Source organism: Ranitomeya imitator, chromosome 8, assembly GCF_032444005.1.
Source record: "Ranitomeya imitator isolate aRanImi1 chromosome 8, aRanImi1.pri, whole genome shotgun sequence".
Taxonomy (NCBI): Eukaryota; Metazoa; Chordata; class Amphibia; order Anura; family Dendrobatidae; genus Ranitomeya; species Ranitomeya imitator.
In genome coordinates this window covers 148,907,905-148,931,729 of record NC_091289.1, presented here as the reverse complement: position 1 = coordinate 148,931,729, position 23,825 = coordinate 148,907,905, and the positions used below count along the sequence as shown (strand labels likewise).

Here is a 23,825-nt window from a genome sequence, read left to right as displayed (position 1 = left end):
AAGGGCATTGAAGATGAAACGTGGCTGGATCTTTCAACATGACAATGATCCAAAGCACACCGCCAGGGCAACGAAGGAGTGGCTTCGTAAGAAGCATTTCAAGGTCCTGGAGTGGCCTAGCCAGTCTCCAGATCTCAACCCTATAGAAAACCTTTGGAGGGAGTTGAAAGTCCGTGTTGCCAAGCGAAAAGCCAAAAACATCACTGCTCTAGAGGAGATCTGCATGGAGGAATGGGCCAACATACCAACAACAGTGTGTGGCAACCTTGTGAAGACTTACAGAAAACGTTTGACCTCTGTCATTGCCAACAAAGGATATATTACAAAGTATTGAGATGAAATTTTGTTTCTGACCAAATACTTATTTTCCACCATAATATGCAAATAAATTGTTAAAAAAACAGACAATGTGATTTTCTGGATTTTTATTTCTCAGTTTGTCTCCCATAGTTGAGGTCTACCTATGATGTAAATTACAGACACCTCTCATCTTTTTAAGTGGTGGAACTTGCACTATTGCTGACTGACTAAATACTTTTTTGCCCCACTGTATATCTATAAAAAAAAAAAAAAAAAAAAAAAGAATTAACGTGCTGTGTTCTTCCTATGTGAAAAAAGCAGCAATACATCAATACTTGAGGCCTTTCTGTTTGAAAATAAAAATGCCTTACATTTTTCTAAGGATTAAATTGAAGTCGGGGAAAAAACAAAAAAAACAAACACTTTTCTAGAACGGTTTTTAGGGCGAAAATTCCACATCAAAATACCAATCGTGAACAAACATTTGAGCAAAAACTTTTCACAATTTTTCATTTGTGATTGCAGGGACAACATTAATAAAAGTTCACCAATATTTAGATGGACGACACTACTGAAAGTGTATAATCTCTCTCGTAAAAATAAACCCTCATACAGCTAGGTCGGTAGTAAGAAAAAAAAAAAAAAGAGTTATGGCTGTTGGAATGCAGAGATGGAAAAATAAAAGGAAATGGCTGTATCCCAAAGACAAAAATAGGAAAGGCCTTAAAGGGTTAAGTGTATGATTACGCCAAGGCATAGTTTACCTTATAGGGGAGATATATACATGTAATAGGAGGTGCTGCTGTATAAACATGGCACAAGATCGGCCGAGCGTAGAAGACTTACGCCTGCTCTTTCCCCATCATACCCATGGACATAAAATAATACAACCGTCTATGATCTGTTTCAGGACCAAACAATTTGTCCAAACACTTTTCAAGGTTTATTTCTAACATGGAAGCTTGAAGGCCGATGCTAGAAACCCTTTATCCATAATGAAGAGATCACGAGACATTAGTTTGCCGAGATCGGGCAAATGGAAGGAGACGATAACAAACAAAGTTACTGAACTGGAAAAGTCATCTGTCTTCAGGAGATTCCGCCCACTGACACTTTTCGTTTTACTGGTCCTGCTCATGAAGGAGGATCTGGCTTCACTTGGACTCCAGCCAGGAAGGGTGGTGGTGGTGGCTTTCGATCTGCCGGGGACGTTCTCAAGAATGTCCTGGCAGCCCATGAGTCGGACTTCCAGGGTACCTGAGGAATAAAAAGAACGAGAAATAAGATATCTGCGCCCTCCAGATCCATCACTAGTGAGCATGAGATCAGTAACCGGAGGTCCGCTCAGTCCAGAATGCCAGGCCTTGCTTGGTTACTTCCGGTTTTGCAGGCTCATTTATGCAAGCTGATCGACAAACGCACATTCGTAGGAGCATCGCTCAGTGTAAGGGCTAAATTCACAAGTTGCGTTTTTGCAGCGTTTTATTTTTTTTATTTTGCACAAATTGTCAGCTGCATTTCACAGTACCAGCAAAGCCTATGAGATTTCAGATATCTCATGCACACTCTTTCCTGACTATTTTGCAAAACGCAGCATGTCACCAGCATTTTTCACCCATTGAAAGCAATGGGGAATGCAAAAAACACTGCGAAAACGCAGGTATCAGGTTTGCTGCGTTTTTGGTGCCAAAACCTCATGAACTTGAATAGATTTTTTTTTTAATGCACTAAACTATCAGAATGCCCAAGAGATAAATGTACCCTGACAAAACCTGCTTTTTGTAAGCAGCTTAAAATTGGCATTAAAAAAGCAGCAAGGTGTGAACATATAGCCTAAATGTGCAAAACGCTTGGTCATCAGGTGATGGGATCTTGTATGGCGACATAAAACTAAGTGTTAATGGTAGCTATGTGCGAACAAGGGATGTACTACTGACAACACGACGCCACATCGGGACAGAACGCTCATATTAATAACTGTTCTGTTTTCCTCTTTTTTCCATATATTCGATCGGCACTCATTAATGGGCCAAAATCATCAGCATAAATCACCCTACTGTTATGTTCACATAGTTTTCCTTGCTTTTTTTAAGCAGATCTGCTCCAAAATTCTCTTCAGAAAAAAACTTACAACTTTGAAAACCCTTTCAATAAATTTCCATGAGAAATGCACTTTGCTGCATATTTGAGAAGTTTCTTTTATAGCTTTTTGCTTCCCTAATGCGATTTTGAAAAACACTTGGTGACCCAAAAAAACAAAAACGCTCATCACTTCAAAGCAGATCCTGAAGCAAACCTCTCGAAATCAGGCACTATGAAATTGAAAAGGCTGCAAAAAAAAAAAAAATTTTAGGGAGAAAAAAAACAAAAGAAACCTCTTCTAAACTTAAGGGGTAAGAAAAACTTCCCCCAAAAAGCAGCATTTCTTGAAGTGTTCAATTTGAAAATCTGTTATTTTTCAACCCCTCTAGAAAACTCAGTGTGAACATAGTCCAAGGCGTTACGGTCATCTCAAAATGGCGGCACTCTTGTCCGTGACCTGTGTACGAAATAATGAGCAGTGCCATAAAAAGTCACAATAATCAATCAGCCACAGACCTGCAGCTATGACGCCCTTGCCTACTCATGTAGGTGGAGGAGTTGGGTACGTCATTCCCGTAGAACAGTTAGAGACGGGTCTGGCGGTTATGACCCTGAATGGGGGAACGGATTTCAAAATGTTTTTTTAAAAGTGTCGTACTTCTGTTTATGTAGGTAATCTGGAACATCAGGCATTTACACAGCGGTGATAAAACGACATTAAGTAATATTCTTTCACCATTTCATGCTAGGTCTCCCATATGACCCCCATTTATTTATTTATTTATTTTACACTGGACTACCCCTTTAATTATTGAAAACAGTCCTCTCAACTCCATTACAAGAACCGCTGATAAAAAAAAAAGATGTATAAATTATTAACCAGCCGTAGATCCATTTGAATATTTCAGATGTTAATTCCTTGCATATAGCCGGATAGCATCAGACCGTCAGTGAAGTACATCAGTCCGGGTCCCAGCGGTGCTCGCCATCTCTGCCACCCACCAGGCACAGGAATCCATGCACCAGGACTAATTTAGTCAGACGCCAATTAGAAGCCAATTAGCCTACATAGTCTGTAAATGTGCAACCCTCAGTGTGCGCACACGGCTGGAGAAGCTGCATGGAGCAGATAAACAACGAGGATCACGCTGGGCACAAGCAACAGCACAGAGTCTCGGCCACGGGTCAAAACATTAAAACAAACATCTGATTGCAATGGAGACCGATGAGAACGGTGCACAGCGACGAGTTACCAGTTAGGAAAAAAAAAATAGTTTTATTATACGGTAGCAATCTACCGGTAATTTAGGCCAATCTCTTGAGATTTTCAGTGTTTGGAGGGCTACGTCGTGACTGTGGGGGCATCATGACACGCAGCAATGTGGAAACCTCACAAACAGAGGACTACATGTGGTCACAATGCAGCCCGCAAAGGTCTACAACCAAAAAGACGACCAAGAGGGGTCGAGAACCAACCTGTGTCTTCAGCTCATTCGGCTGCTGTCGGGACCACCAATTTAGGGAGTTTTAATCAAAAGGACAATACTTCTGTAATGTCAGAGTATCAATGAATGTTTTCCTGGGATTCATCACCACTTATTTCTTCTATGTCCAAGACAGGTAATAAGCGCTCGATTGCTGCAGGTCCCAGAAGTCATGTCACAAGAACCTAGGTCCTATTAACCCATTTGAGAAAACAGAATGGCGGTCACGAATTGCTGTTTGACTTAAAAGTCTATAAAATTGCAGAAATATAGCAGAGTGCTGCACTCCGATACATCAGCCCATCGATAGACTAAGTAGACGTAGAGACAGCAGTAGGACCCCCAACGATCACAAATACACTACTCACAAAAAGTTACAGATATTTGGATTTCAGGATGAAACTAAAATGCACTCCAACGTGTTCAGGTGAACTGACGTGACCTTCTCTAAATTCTTCAATGCATATGTCCAACTGTCCAAAGTTTCAGTACTTTTTGTACAACTTGCTGTTCTCTAACAAGCAGCTTAACCCCTTCATGACCTTGGGATTTTTCGTTTTTCCGTATTCGTTTTTCACTCCCCTCCTTCCCAGAGCCATAACTTTTATTTTTCCGTCAATATGGCCATGTAAGGGCTTATTTTTTGCGGGACGAGTTGTACTTTTGAACGACATCATTGGTTTTAGCATGTCGTGTACTAGAAAACGGGAAAAAAATTCCAAGTGCGGTGAAATGGTTTTTTGTTTGGCTTTTTTGCTAGGTTCAATAAATGCTAAAACTGACCTGACATTATGATTCTCCAGGTCACTACGAGTTCATAGACACCAAACATGTGTTGGTTATTTTTTACCTAAGTGGTGAAAAAAAATTCCAAACTTTGCTAAAAAAATAAAAAATAAAAATTTGCGCCATTTTACGATACTCGTAGCGTCTCCATTTTTCGTGATCTGGGGTCGGTTGAGGGCTTATTTTTTGCGTGCCGAGATGACGTTTTTAATAATAGCATTTTGGTGCAGATACGTTCTTTTGATTGCCCGTTATTGCATTTTAATGCAATGCTGCAGCGACCAAAAAACGCAATTCTGGCGTTTCAAATTTTTTTCACGCTACGCCATTTAGCGATCAGGTTCATGCTTTTTTTTAATTGATAGATCGGGCGATTCTGAACGCGGTGATACCAAATATGTGTAGATTTGATTTTTTTTTTATCGATTTACTTTGATTGGGGCGAAAGGGGGGTGATTTAAACTTTTATATTTTTTTTTATTTTTTTCAAATTTTTTTTAACTTTTTTTTTTTTACTTTTGCCATACTTCAATAGCTTCCATGGGAGGCTAGAAGCTGGCACAGCACGATCGGCTCTGCTACATAGCAGCGATCTGCTGTTCGCTGCTATGTAGCAGAAAATCAGGTGTGCTGTGAGCGCCGACCACAGGGTGGCGCTCACAGCTACTGGCGATCAGTAACCATAGAGGTCTCAAGGACCTCTATGGTTACAATGGAGACGCATCGCCGACCTCCGATCATGTGACGGGGGTCGGCGATGCCGTCATTTCCAGCCGCCCGGTCGGATGCGGTAGTTAAATGCCGCTGTCTGCGTTTGACAGCGGCATTTAACTAGTTAATAGGTGCGGGCAGATCGCGATTCTGCCCGCGCCTATTACGGGCACATGTCAGCTGTTCAAAACAGTCAACATGTCCCGGCTTTGATGCGGGCTCACCGCCGGAGCCGGCATCAAAGCGGGGCTTCTGACCTCGGACGTACTATCCCGTCCGAGGTCAGAAAGGGGTTAATGGCAAAAAACACAATAGATGTTTGATCCATGAATCACCCAATACATTTTGAGGTTCAATTAGAATTGGTATTAAACAGTCATCATCATTATGCTGGGCACATTTTGACATCACGAGACCAAGAAGACACCTAACAATTGATCACCAATACCTCGCCATTGTGAGGCTTCAAGCAGGATGTTCTCAGACGGAAGGGGGCACTGAGTTTAGGGTGTCACAGAGTCATCAGCAGGTTGTAACAGAGATACAGAGACTGGAAGAGTCACAGAAAGGCAGAGAAGTGGGCGTCCGTTGGCCACAACCCACACTGATGACTGCTTCATTGTGAACAATGCCCACCAGGACCAGATGATGAATGCCACAGGCACATTTAGGGGGGTGAGAGGCACTCAAGTGTCACGTTAGACCATTCGAAACGGTTTACATCAGTGTGGTCTGCTTGCTAGACGACCTGCAAGGATACCTGATCACACCACCATCCTGCATGGTCCCAGGAGCATCTACGCTGGACGAGGGACCAGTGGCCCCAGTGCTGTTCACTGATGAAAATTGATTCATGCTGAGCAGAAATGATGGCCGCCAACGATATTTGGGAGATGTCAAGTTGAGCGCTATGCATCAGCCATGGTTGTCACCAGACAAGCCTTTGGTGGTGTTAGTGTGGGCAGGTACGTGTGGGCAGGTACGTCTAGGCAGTAATGTCTAGCCAATACAGACCTGCCCTACACTTTGTGAATGGTACAGTGACAAGCTTCTACTACTTGAACATCATTTACCCAGTCATTGTGCCTCTGCACCAACAACACAGGCCTAATTTCATCTTCATGGATAACAATGCTCAAGCTCATCGAAGTCGCATCATTAGGGAACAGCTGCTGGAGATCGGGTTACCTCAAATGGAGTGGCCGGCACTTTCTCCAGACATGAATCCCATAGAAAACCTATGGGATCAGCCGAGTCACTGTGTAGAGGCTCATAACTCTGCACCCCAGAACCTCAATGATCCGAGTATCGCTCTTCAAGAAACGTTGGATGCCATGCCTCAGCAGACAATAATTCCACTTGTGAACAGCAGGACACATCGTTGTCAAGCTGTAATTAATGCTTAATGGTGCGTGTCCACTGGCCGGATTCACAGCGCTTTGGACACAGCGGATACCCCGTTCTGTACGCGCGGTGATTCCGGATGTGTTCATTGCACACATCAGGAATCTCCGCACCCTATATATACATAGGACCCTGTTATTTACCTTGCAGCGACGGAGCGTCGCCACAAGCTAAACAGACATGCTGCGTTCTAAAAAGACGGGCCGCATGTCCGGAAACGCAGGGTTGCCGGATGCGTTTTCGCGTTATTGACATTTTTGGTCAGCGTATACTTACCACTGTTGTTGGCTTCTATTTCAATAAATTGTTTGACATGAGGAAACCACCATTGCATGTTTCTACGTAAAAGCCCTAAATTCATGATAAAATATCAATGTAGCATGAACTTTTATGTTTTCTATAAATTTCACCCGAAAGCCAGATATTCCTAACTTTTGTGCGTAGTGTATATTACCTGTTCCGTGGATATGTACTTAAAGGGATTGTCTGGCCTTGGGGTATAAAGGCCCCTTCACATTAAGCGACGCTGCAGCGATACCGACAACGATCCGGATCGCTGCAGCGTCGCTGTTTGGTCGCTGGAGAGCTGTCACACAGACCGCTCTCCAGCGACCAACGATGCAGGTAACCAGGGTAAACATCGGGTAACTAAGCGCAGGGCCGCGCTTAGTAACCCGATGTTTACCCTGGTTACCTTCCTAAAAGTAAAAAAAACAAACACTACATACTTACCTAACGCTGTCTGTCCTCCAGCGCTGTGCTCTGCACTCCTCCTGTACTGGCTGTGAGCACAGCGGCCGGAAAGCAGAGCGGTGACGTCACCGCTCTGCTTTCCGGCTGACCGACGCTCACAGCCAGTGCAGGAGGAGAGCAGAGCACAGCGCCGGGGACAGACAGCGTTAGGCAAGTATGTAGTGTTTGGTTTTTTTACTTTTACGCTGGTAACCAGGGTAAACATCGGGTTACTAAGTGCGGCCCTGCGCTTAGTTACCCGATGTTTACCCTGGTTACCAGCGAAGACATCGCTGAATCGGTGTCACACACGCCGATTCAGCGATGTCAGCGGGAGAGCCAGCGACCAAAGAAAGGTCTGGCCCTCTAGCCCCGACCAACGACATCACAGCAGGATTCTGATCGCTGCTGTGTGTCAAACTAAACGATATCGCTAGCGAGGACGCTGCAACGTCACGGATTGCTAGCGATATCGTTTAGTGTGAAGGTACCTTAAGTCTCAAGTCACTATGTGACTGCAGACTTGAGAATCCTCACAGTATGAGATGTGATAATTCTCAGGGGCTGAGTAGAGGCAATCACATGACTTTCATTCGATTTGCATAATTCTTGCCACATTCCGACTAGATGTGTCCGGCCTATCAATACACGAGGCCACGCACATTTAGTCAGCATGTGACCACTTGTATGCATATAGCATACTTGTGGACACGTGCCCGCCGATGGATCTGTGCACTCTGTGAGGATTCAATAGTCTGCAGTCACTTAAGGAGACTGCAGACTTGTAGCCTAAGGCCGGACAACCCATTGTAGGGATTCAGTGTCTCAGGTAGGTATTAGGTAGCATTCACAGAGACAAACCGATCTGGTCCAAACGTGCAGTTTTGTTGCTTTCATAAAACTACAAGGGATTCAAAAGCAAAACAGCCTTTTCTGGTCACAAAGATATCACAGAAAATAAACAAATTCATTTAGCAGGCACATATGTCACTGCGGACTCATCCGGACATATTACACAGAAGAGGTACAATCCTACCAGTCTCGGTATCCCTTCAGCCCGAGCTCCAGCACCTTCCAGCGCCAAACAGAATTGTTCAACTCCAAGCACAGTTCACAATGAACAGGCTGCAGCTTCCATATGTTACTTTGCAGCTCCAACACACAGACTGCTCAGCTTTCCTAGCTGTCCCACGCAGTATCTATCCAGAAAGAGACCCTGGCACATCACTCTCCCAGCTACAGCTCACATTTTGGCTGGTCAACCACTAGTTTTAACACACTCCACTGTGCTTCGTTCAGCAGATGGACACAAGATGAACCCATTTCCTGGTTTTTAGTCAAAGCTAACCGGGTGCATCTAATCAAGACCTGCAGTGCTAGGATTCAACCCAGTCCTACCTGAATTTGCTACATCTTTTAATTTAAATTTTGTTGGGACGACCCCTTTAAAAAATTAAATCCAAATTCTAAAGTTTGTTTTTGTGTCTCAGATGTATTACAGCTTAAAAATAAAAATATTACATACAAATTAATACTTTAAATCAATGTATCACTATCATACAGGTTCTACTTTTGCTTTGTCCTCATCACTAGCCCATCATGATCCGATTCTTGTGGTTACCTGTTAGAGCAGCTGGCTTGGATAGTGTGCTGTACTGGTTCTGAGTAGAGATCATACTTTGCCTTGGGCTCAGAGTTGGAGATGCAACCATGGAGAGTTCTTCTATGATTATATTGCTTTTCGGGTGATTTTTGGGGAGTTCGCTGAGTCTTTGTTCTAGAGAATATTTCAGGAGGTCTAGCTTCTGACTGGATTCGTTATATCTTGATTGAGCCTGGAAACCACAGAAAAAGGGAATTAGTATTTATAAAGTTGGACGTCACCTCAATAGCACTGCAGCCGATCAGTGAGCTTGGAGGCAAATGGACAGCACAAGCCATTGAGCTCACCGTTTGGCTGCAGCGCTGTAGATGTGATGCCAGCTCTGCAGACAATAACGGAGAGTGGTGAAAACTAAGTGCTGGAACAAGGGAGCAGCAGTAGAGTTCAATTTTTCTTTAGACTGCATTTGTGGACAGGGTTCTTCTGAAAATGGAAAACATTTAAGGGTGCACGCACATGGAGGCTTTAAACCAGTGGATCAGCCCAGGTTTTTCCTATTCTAGGCAAAGTCACTTTGGGAAAAAGCTGGAGTTTGTTGGTGGTATAGCCGTTTTTGTATCTTTTTACTTAGTTTAAACCAGACCTGGGCAAAGTGCGGCACCCAGGCCACCTGCAGCCCTTTGGCTGTTCCTGTACATCCCGCAGATAAAGACAGCAACAGGGCTGGATAAACTGGCGTCCCATAACATACAGCGGCCTCCTGCCCCGCGTCTAGATTTCAGGGGCATCTGCATCCATGCCCATACAGATGAACATAATCTATTTATATAATTACCCTAAATTGTCTGTCATCCACTTCCGTCTGGACGTCCTCGAATCCCACAATCCACCGCAGCGCACATACTCCAACCACCATATTGGAATACCCAAGTGATGGGTATTCCAATATGGCACCCGCTGGTTGTACCAGTCTGCATGTCGCTCCCCATCTCCCCTCTCTCCCCGTCTCCCCCCGCTCCTCTCAGTCGCTCCCCTCCGCAGCCCCCCGCCTCCCACCGACAATCCTAGTGGCGGCGGCCATGTTGACGGGACAGTGTGCTGATCGCCGATCACATGGATTAGAGCAGGCGCGGAAGATGGATCCCGGAGATACTGCTCTTGGTGCTGCTGATCTCGGGGCTCCTGAGTGCGGAGGTGCAAGGAGCGGGGGCGGTGGAGACGGTGAGAGGTGGGGCTCCAAAGGGAGGCGGGGCTCCAGGAATCACCGGCGGTAACAGGGTGTGTCCTCCGAGGAGAGGAGGAAATACTGTATACTATGAGGGAGGCCCGATGCTATCGCATCGGAAGGGTGGTGACGTGCCCATGGGGGCAGGCTTTGTAGCATGCCCCCATCGGCACGTAACCACCCTCCCGATGTGATAGCATCGGGCCTCCATCTAGTGATGAAATAAGGAGCTGTTGGGGGTGGATGTGTGGAGATATCTTACCGTGTGGGGTGGATTATGAGGGGACATCTTACTGCGTGGGGTCAAGCTGTGAAAAGACATTTGATGCGTGGAGGCATACTGTGAAGAGATATATTACTGTATGGGGGCTGTGAGGGGACATCATGCTGTGAGGGAACATGATACTGTTAGGGGGCGTGTAAGAAGGATATCAAGCTGTGAGGGGACATCATACTGCATGCGGGGCTGTGAGGGGGTTCATCATACTGCGTGGAAGTGCTGAGAGTGGCCATCATACAGCATGGGATCTGTGGGGGAACATCATAATGTGAGGAGACATTATCCCATGTGGGAGGGGGTTGTAACGGAACATCATACTGCATGGAAGGGCTGAGAGTGGCCATCATACAGCATGGGGTCTGTGAGGGAACATCATAATGTGAGGAGACATTATACTACAGGTCCTTCTCAAAAAATTAGCATATAGTGTTAAATTTCATTATTTACCATAATGTAATGATTACAATTAAACTTTCATATATTATAGATTCATTATCCACCAACTGAAATTTGTCAGGTCTTTTATTGTTTTAATACTGATGATTTTGGCATACAACTCCTGATAACCCAAAAAACCTGTCTCAATAAATTAGCATATCAAGAAAAGGTTCTCTAAACGACCTATTACCCTAATCTTCTGAATCAACTAATTAACTCTAAACACATGCAAAAGATACCTGAGGCTTTTATAAACTCCCTGCCTGGTTCATTACTCAAAACCCCCATCATGGGTAAAGGTACCGTCACACTTAGCGATGCTGCAGCGATACCGACAACGATCCGGATCGCTGCAGCGTCGCTGTTTGGTCGCTGGAGAGCTGTCACACAGACCGCTCTCCAGCGACCAACGATGCCGAGGTCCCCGGTAACCAGGGTAAACATCGGGTAACTAAGCGCAGGGCCGCGCTTAGTAACCCGATGTTTACCCTGGTTACCATCGTAAAAAAACAAACAAGTGAAAGCACAGCACAGCCACAGCGGTGAGTCACCGCTGTGTGACTCACCGTTGTGCTGTGCTTTCACTTTCACTTTACGGCCAGCAGTCAGTGCAGGAAGCAGACGGCAAGGGACAGACAGCTGAATGTAAGTATGTACTTTTTGTTTTTTTACGATGGTAACCAGGGTAAACATCGGGTTACTAAGCGCGGCCCTGCGCTTAGTTACCCGATGTTTACCCTGGTTACCAGTGAAGACATCGCTGAATCGGTGTCACACACGCCGATTCAGCGATGTCTGCGGGGAGTCCAGCGACGAAATAAAGTTCTGGACTTTCTTCCCCGACCAGCGACAGCACAGCAGGGGCCTGATCGCTGCTGCCTGTCACACTGGACGATATCGCTAGCGAGGACGCTGCAACGTCACGGATCGCTAGCGATATCGTCTAGTGTGACGGTACCTTAAGACTAGCGACCTGACAGATGTCAAGAAGGCCATCATTGACACCCTCAAGCAAGAGGGTAAGACCCAGAAAGACATTTCTCAACAAATAGGCTGTTCCCAGAGTGCTGTATCAAGGCACCTCAATGGTAAGTCTGTTGGAAGGAAACAATGTGGCAGAAAACGCTGTACAACGAGAAGAGGAGACCGGACCCTGAGGAAGATTGTGGAGAAGGACCGATTCCAGACCTTGGGGAACCTGAGGAAGCAGTGGACTGAGTCTGGTGTGGAAACATCCAGAGCCACCGTGCACAGGCGTGTGCAGGAAATGGGCTACAGGTGCCGCATTCCCCAGGTAAAGCCACTTTTGAACCATAAACAGCGGCAGAGGCGCCTGACCTGGGCTACAGAGAAGCAGCACTGGACTGTTGCTAAGTGGTCCCAAGTACTTTTTTCTGATGAAAGCAAATTTTGCATGTCATTCGGAAATCAAGGTGCCAGAGTCTGGAGGAAGACTGGGGAGAAGGAAATGCCAAAATGCCTGAAGTCCAGTGTCAAGTACCCACAGTCAGTGATGGTGTGGGGTGCCATGTCAGCTGCTGGTGTTGGTCCACTGTGTTTCATCAAGGGCAGGGTCAATGCAGCTAGCTATCAGGAGATTTTGGAGCACTTCATGCTTCCATCGGCTGAAATGCTTTATGGAGATGAAGATTTCATTTTTCAGCACGACCTGGCACCTGCTCACAGTGCCAAAACCACTGGTAAATGGTTTACTGACCATGGTATTACTGTGCTCAATTGGCCTGCCAACTCTCCTGACCTGAACCCCATAGAGAATCTGTGGGATATTGTGAAGAGAAAGTTGACAGACGCAAGACCCAACACTCTGGATGAGCTTAAGGCCGCTATTGAAGCATCCTGGGCCTCCATAACATCTCAGCAGTGTCACAGGCTGATTGCCTCCATGCCACGCCGCATTGAAGCAGTCATTTCTGCCAAAGGATTCCTGACCAAGTATTGAGTGCATAACTGAACATTATTATTTGTTGGTTTTTTTGTTTGTTATTAAAAAACACTTTTATTTGATTGGATGGGTGAAATATGCTAATTTATTGAGACAGGTTTTTTGGGTTATCAGGAGTTGTATGCCAAAATCATCAGTATTAAAACAATAAAAGACCTGACAAATTTCAGTTGGTGGATAATGAATCTATAATATATGAAAAGTTAATTGTAATCATTACATTATGGTAAATAATGAAATTTAACACTATATGCTAATTTTTTGAGAAGGACCTGTATGTGGGAGGGGGTTGTGAGGGAACATCATACCGTGTGGAAGGGCTGCGAGTGGCCATCATACATCATGGGTTGCTTTGAGGGGACATCATGATGTATGCGGGAGGGGCTGTGAAGGGTTCTTCATAATACATGGGAAGCTGTGAGTGGACATTGATTGAAGGGCTTTGTGGGGGCATCATTCATATTTTCAAGAATATATATATATTTTTTTTTTATAAACGTTAGTTTCGATTAGTTTCTACAGATAAAAATACATGTTACAATAAGCCCTACCATAACGTGTTAGCAGTAGCTGTGTCAACTTGCTTAATTATGCTCAATATTAAATGATTAAAATTAATATAAAACAATAATAATGAGCAGAATTAAGTCCGGCCCTTCACAACAGTCATGGTCTCTCATGAAGCCCCTTGGAAATATTAGTTACCCACTCCTGATTTAAATCCTAACTAGAGAACTACCCAAGGATTGGACAGGTCACTTATTTTACCTGCTGAAGCAGTTTCAGAACTCTGAAACGGTTAAAAGAGGTTAAGAAAAAAAAAAAAAAAAAAGTATTTCGCATGTACACAGCAATGTCGCTTTCACATTGCACTGTGCTCACATAGAGATCAGTGTTTGGAGCAGAAACACTCCAAAATCCTAAAGATATTGGAGTTTCCATTCTATTCTATTCAGTTGTCTTATGATAAATTGAATATAGTTTTATGTATTATTTCATATGAGGGAGGGATGAAATCAAATGCGGTCTATTTTAAATATTTTAGTGTGTATATAACCATCTGAAGCTGACCTGGGCACAGTGAGGCCTGCGGGACACATCCAGCCCTCTGGCTGTCTCAGACTGGCCCACAGACGGCCAGCCGAGGGGTGGAAAACACGGGCTCATGCCGCGCACGGGGAGGACCGTGTGGGGCTCATACAATATATAGAAGGTGCTGCACTCTGGATTCAAACGATACATAGGGGAATGTCAGCATACCTAATTCTGCTCAATATTAACTGATACAATTAACCCCTTCAAGTCGCAGCCCTTTTTAGTTTTTGCATTTGTTTTTTGTCCCCCTTCATCCCAGAGCCATAACTTTTTTATATTTCCGTCAATATGTCCATGTGAGGGCTTGTTTTTTTGCGGGACAACTTCTACTTTTGAATGGTTTTCCCATGTCTTGTACTTGAAAATGTGAAAAAAATTCCAGGTGTGGTGAAACTGCAAAAAAGTGCAATTCCACAACTGTTTTTTGGATTTTTTTTTTACTGTGTTCACCAAAAGCTAAAATTGTCCTGCCATTATTATTCTCTCCAGGTCATCATGAGTTCATAGATACCAAACATGTATAGGTTGTTTTTTTATTTCAATGGCAAAAAAAAAAAAATCCAAAAGTGTTAAATAAATTAAAAAATAATAATAATAAAATTGCGTCATTTTTCGTGCTACAAATTCTCTCATCTCTTGGCATCACAGACTTGGCCCTTTCCTGGATCTTGTCATATCTGACAGACCGAACATTCAGTGTCTCCCTCCCCCACACCACCTCCTCACTTCGCCCCTTGTCAGTCGGTGTTCCTCAAGGCTCTGTTCTAGGACCCCTACTCTTCTCCATCTACACTTTCGGCCTGGGACAGCTCATAGAATCCCACGGTATGCAGTACCATCTCTACGCTGACGACACGCAGATCTACCTCTCCGGACCTGACCTCTCCTCCTTACTTACCAAAATCCCGCACTGTCTGTCTGCCATTTCAGCCTTCTTTTCTGCTCGCTTTCTACAACTGAACATGGACAAAACAGAATTCATCATCTTTCTCCCATCTCACTCTACCCCTCCACCAGACCTATCCATCAATGTCAATGGCTGCTCACTTTCCCCAGTCCCACATGCCCGGTGCCTCGGGGTGATCCTCGACTCTGCCCTCTCTTTCAAGCCACATATCCAAGCCCTTGCCTCCTCCTGCCGTCTCAAACTCAAAAATATTTCCCGGATCCGTGCTTTCCTTGACCGCAACACCGCAAAAACGCTAGTGCATGCCCTTATCATCTCCCGCCTCGACTACTGCAACCTCCTACTCTCTGGACTCTCCTCCAGCACTCTGGCACCGCTCCAATCCATCCTACACTCTGCTGCCCGACTAATTTACCTGTCTCCCCATTATTCCCCAGCCTCTCCCCTATGTCAAGCCCTTCACTGGCTTCCTATCGCCCAGAGACTCCAGTTCAAAACCCTCACAATGACATACAAAGCCATCCACAACCTGTCTCCTCCATACATCTGTGACATGGTCTCCCGGTACCTACCTACACGCAACCTCCGATCCTCTCAAGACCTCCTTCTCTACTCCCCTCTCATCTCTTCTTCCCACAACCGCATCCAAGACTTCTCCCGTGCTTGTCCCATACTCTGGAACTCTCTACCCCAACACATCAGACTCTCGCCTACCATAGAAACCTTCAAAAAGAACCTGAAGACCTACCTCTTCCGGCAAGCCTACAACCTGCAGTGATCCTGAAGTTACTGAACCGCCGCGCAACCTGCCCTACCCTCTCCTAGTGTTTCATCACCCATCCCCTGCAGACTGTGAGCCCTCGCGGGCAGGGTCCTCCCTCCTTATGTACCCGTCTGCCTGTTATCTGCTCATGTTTAATGTATTTGTCTATATTTGCCTCGTATTCACATGTAAAGCGCCATGGAATAAATGGTGCTATAAAAATGTATAATAATAATAATAATAATAATAATAAATAATCTGGGGCTGGGTGAGGGCTTATTTTTTGCATGCCGAGCTGACGCTTTTAATGATATTTTAGTGTGGATCGCCAGTTATTGCATTTTAATGCAATGTTGCCGCAACAAAAAAAACATAATTCTGGCGTTTTGTCTTTTTTTTTTTTTCACTACGCCGTTTACCAACCGGATTAATTCTTTTTATAAACTGATACATCGGGTGATTCTGAATGCGGCGGTACCAAATAGGTGTAGGTTTTATTTTTATTTAATGGTTTTATTTGAATGGGGCAAATGGGAGGTGATTTGAACTTTTATATATTAATATTTTTTGTTTACGGTACTTTTTGCATTGCTTCAATAGTCTCCAAGGAAGACTAAAAGCTGCGATAACCCGAACGCCCCTGCTACACACAGGTCGCCTGTATGTAGCAGAAATGCTCACTTGCTATGAGCACCGACAACCGGGCGGTGTGCAAAGCAATCCAGCAATGCCAACCATAGAGGTCGGCTGGAGACCTCTGGTTGTCATGCCGACGCATCTGTGACCCGTGATCACGTGATGGGGTCACCGAGTGGCAGGATAAGGTTACTTTAACACATCAGGTTTTCGCTGTCAGGCTCAATCCGGCTAAATTTAAAAAAATCGGATCTGGCGAATGTTGCCGCCAGATCCGTTTTTTTCCCCATAGACTTGTATTAGTGCCGGATTGCGCCAGATGACATTGTGTTTCGTCCGGTTTTCGCTGGATCTGGCAAATCTGCCGTTTCCGGTTTCTGGAAAAAACGTCCACAGCAACGTTTTTTGTGTCCTGTGAAAAAGCCAGAAGCGCTGGCGCTTCCGGCTGTTTGCTAGAATGGAAACCTAGGGGAGCCGGAAGGTGCGGATCCGGAAAATGACGGATTCCGGTGCCGGATTCAGTTTTTTTAAACTGAGCATGCTCCAATTTTTTTTTATCCAATTATCTGGATATGCTAGTCTGATCCGTCGAAAAAACAGATCCGTTGGATCAGTTTTTCACAATCTGCGCCAGATCCGTTTTTTCCGACATTCGCTGGATTGTGCCGGACGCAAAAAAACCTGATGTGTGAAAGTAGCCTTAGTCACACTCTCTTGGCATGATCACATTAAATGCCGCTGTCAGAGATTGACAGCAGCGGGTGGATCGCGAGTATCGGGAAAGATGTGGGCTCACCGCCGGAGCCTACATCAAAAGGAGGGACATGACATGTCGTGAAGGGGTTAATAATATAATTATTAGTAATATATTGATATAAATATTGAGCAGAATTAATTTCAGCCTATTGGTTTGGCCCTCCACAATAGTAGCCCACCCCTGATCTAAAGGATAAAAATGACCAAAAATGAATGATTAAAGGGGTTGGAGGGATGGATATCATAATAAAATAAATAAAAAAATAAAACTGGGCAGGTGACGGCATGCAGAAATAATCATGATATATAAAGATCAGGACTAATGTTTCTACAAAAGTAAATCACCACGCCCAAGGAACCGCGAGGTGCCCAGAGCCTGGTGACTCGCAGATCAGCAATGCCGGCAGCAGAAAGCCATCATACTACTATAAATACTTGTGTACTAGAAGGACAACTTCCAGCCTTTATGTGGCGGACTTGAGGAAATGCTGAGAAATCTTAATCCTAATGTATGCTGACTATTTCCCCAAGTAATTAAATAATGAATGATAAGTGGGTGATGGACTGTGCAGTCATGGCAGCAATACACAGCGAGGGTCGCCGGAGACTATACATACAAGAAGGGCACCTCCTCTTTGACATGTCCATGCCATGACGTGATCATTGGCTTTTTCTAGTCCCCATTTTGATGGTGCATTACATTTATCTTTGCGTCCGAGATAGGTCTCTGATATTGATAAACCTGTCATGTATACGCGGCACAGATTTAGTCCATACACAGAATTCCAGAATCTGCAGCACGTTCTGGCCCTCCCCACTTTTACCCTCAGAAGACAAAACCCTCCATGTGATAGCCTTATGTGATTCATGTCGGTACAAATTCAACAAAAACAGTTCAAAGAACTTTCCTAGAACTACAGATTTCCGCCCAAGGAACATGAAGTCACACGTGCTGTTTGCGCAATATTGCGCCGCTGCGTGCGGAACATGCAGGGAAAATGGCCAGATTTTAATGTAAATCTCTAAAGTCTACTGTATGCCACACAGAGAACTTTTTAATTGAAGCCTACTTATGAAGCAAAGGTGCTTTATCATCCAGCCGTCTGCCACAGGTGGGAGGGACCTCACCTAAAATAAACTTGAAAAATCAAACACTACTCCACCCAAGAAACATGCCAAACCCAACTTCACCTGAGCTGTCAAATTCTGACGTATGGCGTATTAACCGTGACTAAGCCAGCCTGCAGAGCATATAATACCGGGAGAGTCATGAGTGCGGCGGGCTTACGTGGTGCTCCCATCCCCAGAACTTACTTCAGTGAGGGCTTTCCGGTCTGTAACCTTCCCAGATCCTAGCAGCTTCATGACATTTTTCGCTCCTTCAGCCACAGCAAATTCTATCCTAAAATGATGCCGCAATTCTTCCATTCGGAGCTCAAGTGGACTAATTACAGGTTTAGCTGAAAAGAAAAAAAATAGACAAATAATGAAACGGCCATAATATTAATTTGGCAATGCTGCACAGCAATCACTACAAGTGAAGGAGGGTACTATATTTCAGACTGCTGACAGGTCCTCAACAGCCAGTGTTCAAGTTGGATCTTCAGGAGCATGCAACTCCTCTTCCTCCTGATTTGATGGGGGAAGTGCGCACCTAAAAATTTAAAGTCTGAACCTAGGGCATAGTTGCTGCAATGGTCCTAGCAGTGCTCTCTGCTAGGCTGCTTTGCCCCTTGCGCATGGGAGAAGCACAGGGACATGAGGCAGTTGCTCACCATTCAGAAATACATAATAGACAGCAGTGTGAGCAGCCTCTTCTTACCTCAGCACCAATGGTTATCCCCACTCTTAGATCAGAAAGACAGGATGGACAGCAGAGTGAGCAGCCTGTTCTTAGCTCAGCACACCGATATCGCCAATATTAGATCAGATGGACATGGTGGATCCTGTCAAACCAATCTAATCAGTTTTTATGAAGAGGTAAGCTATAGACTGGACCACGGTGATTCATTGGACGTGGTATATCTCGATTTTTCCAAAGCGTTTGATACCGTGCCGCACAAGAGGTTGGTACACAAAATGAGAATGCTTGGTCTGGGGGAAAATGTGTGTAAATGGGTTAGTAACTGGCTTAGTGATAGAAAGCAGAGGGTGGTTATAAATGGTATAGTCTCTAACTGGGTCGCTGTGACCAGTGGGGTACCGCAGGGGTCAGTATTGGGACCTGTTCTCTTCAACATATTCATTAATGATCTGGTAGAAGGTTTACACAGTAAAATATCGATATTTGCAGATGATACAAAACTATGTAAAGCAGTTAATACAAGAGAAGATAGTATTCTGCTACAGATGGATCTGGATAAGTTGGAAACTTGGGCTGAAAGGTGGCAGATGAGGTTTAACAATGATAAATGTAAGGTTATACACATGGGAAGAAGGAATCAATATCACCATTACACACTGAATGGGAAACCACTGGGTAAATCTGACAGGGAGAAGGACTTGGGGATCCTAGTTAATGATAAACTTACCTGGAGCAGCCAGTGCCAGGCAGCAGCTGCCAAGGCAAACAGGATCATGGGGTGCATTAAAAGAGGTCTGGATACACATGATGAGAGCATTATACTGCCTCTGTACAAATCCCTAGTTAGACCGCACATGGAGTACTGTGTCCAGTTTTGGGCACCGGTGCTCAGGAAGGATATAATGGAACTAGAGAGAGTACAAAGGAGGGCAACAAAATTAATAAAGGGGATGGGAGAACTACAATACCCAGATAGATTAGCGAAATTAGGATTATTTAGTCTAGAAAAAAGACGACTGAGGGGCGATCTAATAACCATGTATAAGTATATAAGGGGACACTACAAATATCTCGCTGAGGATCTGTTTATACCAAGGAAGGTGACGGGCACAAGGGGGCATTTTTTGCGTCTGGAGGAGAGAAGGTTTTTCCACCAACATAGAAGAGGATTCTTTACTGTTAGGGCAGTGAGAATCTGGAATTGCTTGCCTGAGGAGGTGGTGATGGCGAACTCAGTCGAGGGGTTCAAGAGAGGCCTGGATGTCTTCCTGGAGCAGAACAATATTGTATCATACAATTATTAGGTTCTGTAGAAGGACGTAGATCTGGGTATTTATTATGATGGAATATAGGCTGAACTGGATGGACAAATGTCTTTTTTCGGCCTTACTAACTATGTTACTATGTTACTATGTTACTATGACAGCAGTGTGAGCAGCCAGTTCTTATCTCAGCACCCCTGGTATCTCCAGTATTATATCAGATGGACGTGGTGGACAGCAGTGTGAGCAGCCAGTTCTTATCTTAGCACCCTGGTATCTCCAGTATTAGATCAGATGGACATGGTGGACAGCAGTGTGAGCAGCCTGTTCTTATCTCAGCATCTCTGGTATCGCCAGTATTAGATCAGATAGACAGGGTGGACAGCAGTGTGAGCAGCCTCTTCGTATCTCAGCACCTCTGGTATATCCAGAATTAGATCAGATAGACAGGGTGGACAGCAGTGTGAGCAGCCTGTTCTTATCTCAGCACCTCTGATATCTCCAGTATTAGATCAGATAGACAGGGTGGACAGCAGTGTGAGCAGCCTCTTCGTATCTCAGCACCTCTGGTATATCCAGAATTAGATCAGATAGACAGGGTGGACAACCGTGTGAGCAGCCTGTTCTTATCTCAGCACCCCTGGTATATCCAGAATTAGATCAGATAGACCGGGTGGACAGCAGTGTGAGCAGCCTATTCTTAGCTCAGCACCTCTGGTATCTCCAGTATTAGATCAGATAGACATGGTAGACAGCAGTGTGAGCAGCCTGTTCTTATCTCCGCACCTCTGGTATCTCCAGTATTAGATCAGATAGGGTGGAGAGCAGTGTGAGCAGTCTGTTCTTAGCTCAGCACCTCTGGTATCTCCAGTATTAGATCAGATAGACATGGTAGACAGCAGCGTGAGCAGCCTGTTCTTATCTCCGAACCTCTGGCATCTCCAGTATTAGATCAGATAGGGTGGACAGCAGTGTGAGCAGCCTGTTCTTACCACAGCACCTGTGGTATCTCTAGTATTATAGCAAAATATCAGTAAAAGGACATCTTATAAAGGAAGGGATGGAGAGGAGCTACTGCACAGTACCACTATATACTGTGTGTGCAATTATTAGACAATTTGTATTTTTGATGATCAATTTTATTATTGACCTACTATTATTGCTTTCGGTCAATCCAAGAAGTTAATAAACTTGAATATGTAAGAAAGTAAAGGTGAGGTTTTCTATTTCACGAATCCGTTCATTCCTCAACCATGAATCTGCAAAAACCCTAGTCCATGCCCTCATCATCTCTCGCCTTGACTACTGCAACCTCCTGCTCTGTGGCCTCCCCTCTAACACTCTCACACCCCTCCAATCTATTCTAAACTCTGCTGCCCGACTAATCCACCTGTCCCCCCGCTATTCCCCGGCCTCTCCCCTCTGTCAATCCCTTCACTGGCTCCCCATTGCCCAGAGACTCCACTACAAAACCCTAACCATGACATACAAAAGCCATCCACAACCTGTCTCCTCCATACATCTGTGACCTCGTCTCCCGGTACTTACCTACCCGCAACCTCCGATCCTCACAAGATCTCCTACTCTACTCCCCTCTTATCTCCTCTTCCCACAATCGTATACAAGATTTCTCTCGCGCATCACCCCTACTCTGGAACCCTCTACCACAACACATCAGACTCTCGCCTACCACCGAAACCTTCAAAAAGAACCTGAAGACCCACCACTTCAGACAAGCCTACAACCTGCAGTTACCACCGATCGACCAAACCGCTGCATGACCATCTCTACCCTCACCTACTGTATTCTCACCCATCCCTTGTAGATTGTGAGCCTTCGCGGGCAGGGTCCTCATTCCTTCTGTACCTGTTATGACTTGTATTGTTTAAGATTATTGTACTTGTTTTCATTATGTATACCCCTCCTCACATGTAAAGCGCCATGGAACAAATGGCGCTATAACAATAAATAATAATAATAAACAATAATAATAATTTCTTAGGAGACTATCTATGGGTGCATATTTATTATGAAACTAAATGCAAAACATAAATTGTCTCATGTTTTTATTCTCACTTATTTCACACTTGATAAATATATGTCATTATTCATTCATCCCTACTGGCAGCCAAGCAAAGGACACTTCGAAGAGTGAGTTGGACCAATGTCCTGAATAAAGATCATGGTTTTCTTGACAGATGCAAAATTTCTCCCGTAGCACTGCCTGATGAAAGTGTCTTCTAAAAACCTGCAGTAGGTTTGGGAGTTGATTTTGAGTCCATCTTCAACCTGAAAAGGTCCAACTAGGTCATCCTTAACCCAAAGTGAAATTCCACAGGAGTTTTTTGTTCCCCCCCCCCCCCCCCCACCCCATGTTCAGTAAATGCTAAAATGGATCTGCCATTATGATTCTTCAGATCATTATGAGTTCATACACACCAAACAGGTCTATGTTTTTTTTTTTTTTTTTTTTTTTTAAATTGTGGGGGGAAAAAAAAAAATCAACAGTTTTAAAAAAAAAAAAAAAGGCCAACATTTCCGGAGACCTGTAGCGTCTACATTTTTCGTGATTTGGGGCTGGGTGAGGGCTAATTTTTTGTGCGCCAAGCTGACGCTTTCGTGGATACCATTTTGGTGCAGATATTCTTTTGTTCTGTTATTGCATTTTAAAGCAGACCTAAAAACGTATTTCTGGCGTTTTGACTTTCTCTCATTATGCCATTTAGCAATCAGGTTTTTTTTTTTTACTTTGGTAGATCAGGTGATTCTGAATGCGGCGATACTAAATATGTGTATTTAGATTTGTTTTATTGTTTTATTTTGAATGGGGCGAAAGGGGGGTGATTTGAACTGTAAAAAAAAAAATTTATATATATTTTTTTACTTTTTGCATGCTTCAATAGTCTCCGTGGGAGACTAGAATCTGCAGTTGACCCATCGATTCTGGTACACACAGGCTATGATCAGATTGCCTGTATGTAGCAGAAATGCTCACTTGCTATGAGCGCCGACCATTTAACCATTTTATTAAAAACATTGTTTTTCCTACTTACCTCCCCGTCTTATAATCCACAAAATACGGTATTTTTTTTTATACTTTTTATAGTGAGTTAAAGAGGACCTTGCATCAAATTCTTTATGTTCAACTGAGTGAACATGGTAAAATAGTGGTTGCACAATGGAATAAAAGGGTTTGTTTTTTTTATTTGGTCTTTTTGTTGTGGAGAAGTTAGCAATCAATTATCTGACACCTAAAGAATTAAATTTAGTTAAGTCCAAGTGGGTGTTATTAGATACATTTTACTGGGGGCGTGTGCTTCTACCTCCTGTGTGACGCTGACCAACCATAAGCAGGCAGCAACGTAGAAGAGCACAAAGACCCTGATGACATCATCTCAGGTCCATCACCCACTTGGACTTAAGTTGACTCGCTCGCTCCCTCATTACGCAGATACACGTCGCCTGATCTGCTTCGTCCAATGATCATTCAACTTCATACATCTTGGAGCTGGAAAATCTGCACAAAAATGATATGGTCAAAATACTAACTAATACCTAATAATTGTGCACACAGTGTAGGACAAGCTCCTGTCT

At 44.3% G+C, this 23,825-nt stretch overlaps 1 protein-coding gene across 2 annotated transcripts in view; it reads right to left on the bottom strand.

The window, feature by feature from the left end:
• PKN2 (protein kinase N2) overlaps positions 1–23,825 on the bottom strand; it is a 166,417-nt gene that overhangs the window by 20,195 nt on the left and 122,397 nt on the right. For both annotated transcript variants that reach the window (XM_069737523.1, XM_069737524.1), the window contains exons 5-7: positions 18,480–18,625; positions 9,121–9,334; positions 1,372–1,557 (exon numbers count right to left, since the gene is read on the bottom strand). In XM_069737523.1, the coding sequence (XP_069593624.1) occupies positions 1,372–1,557; positions 9,121–9,334; positions 18,480–18,625 (546 nt within the window). The remainder of the gene's footprint in view (positions 1–1,371; positions 1,558–9,120; positions 9,335–18,479; positions 18,626–23,825) is intronic.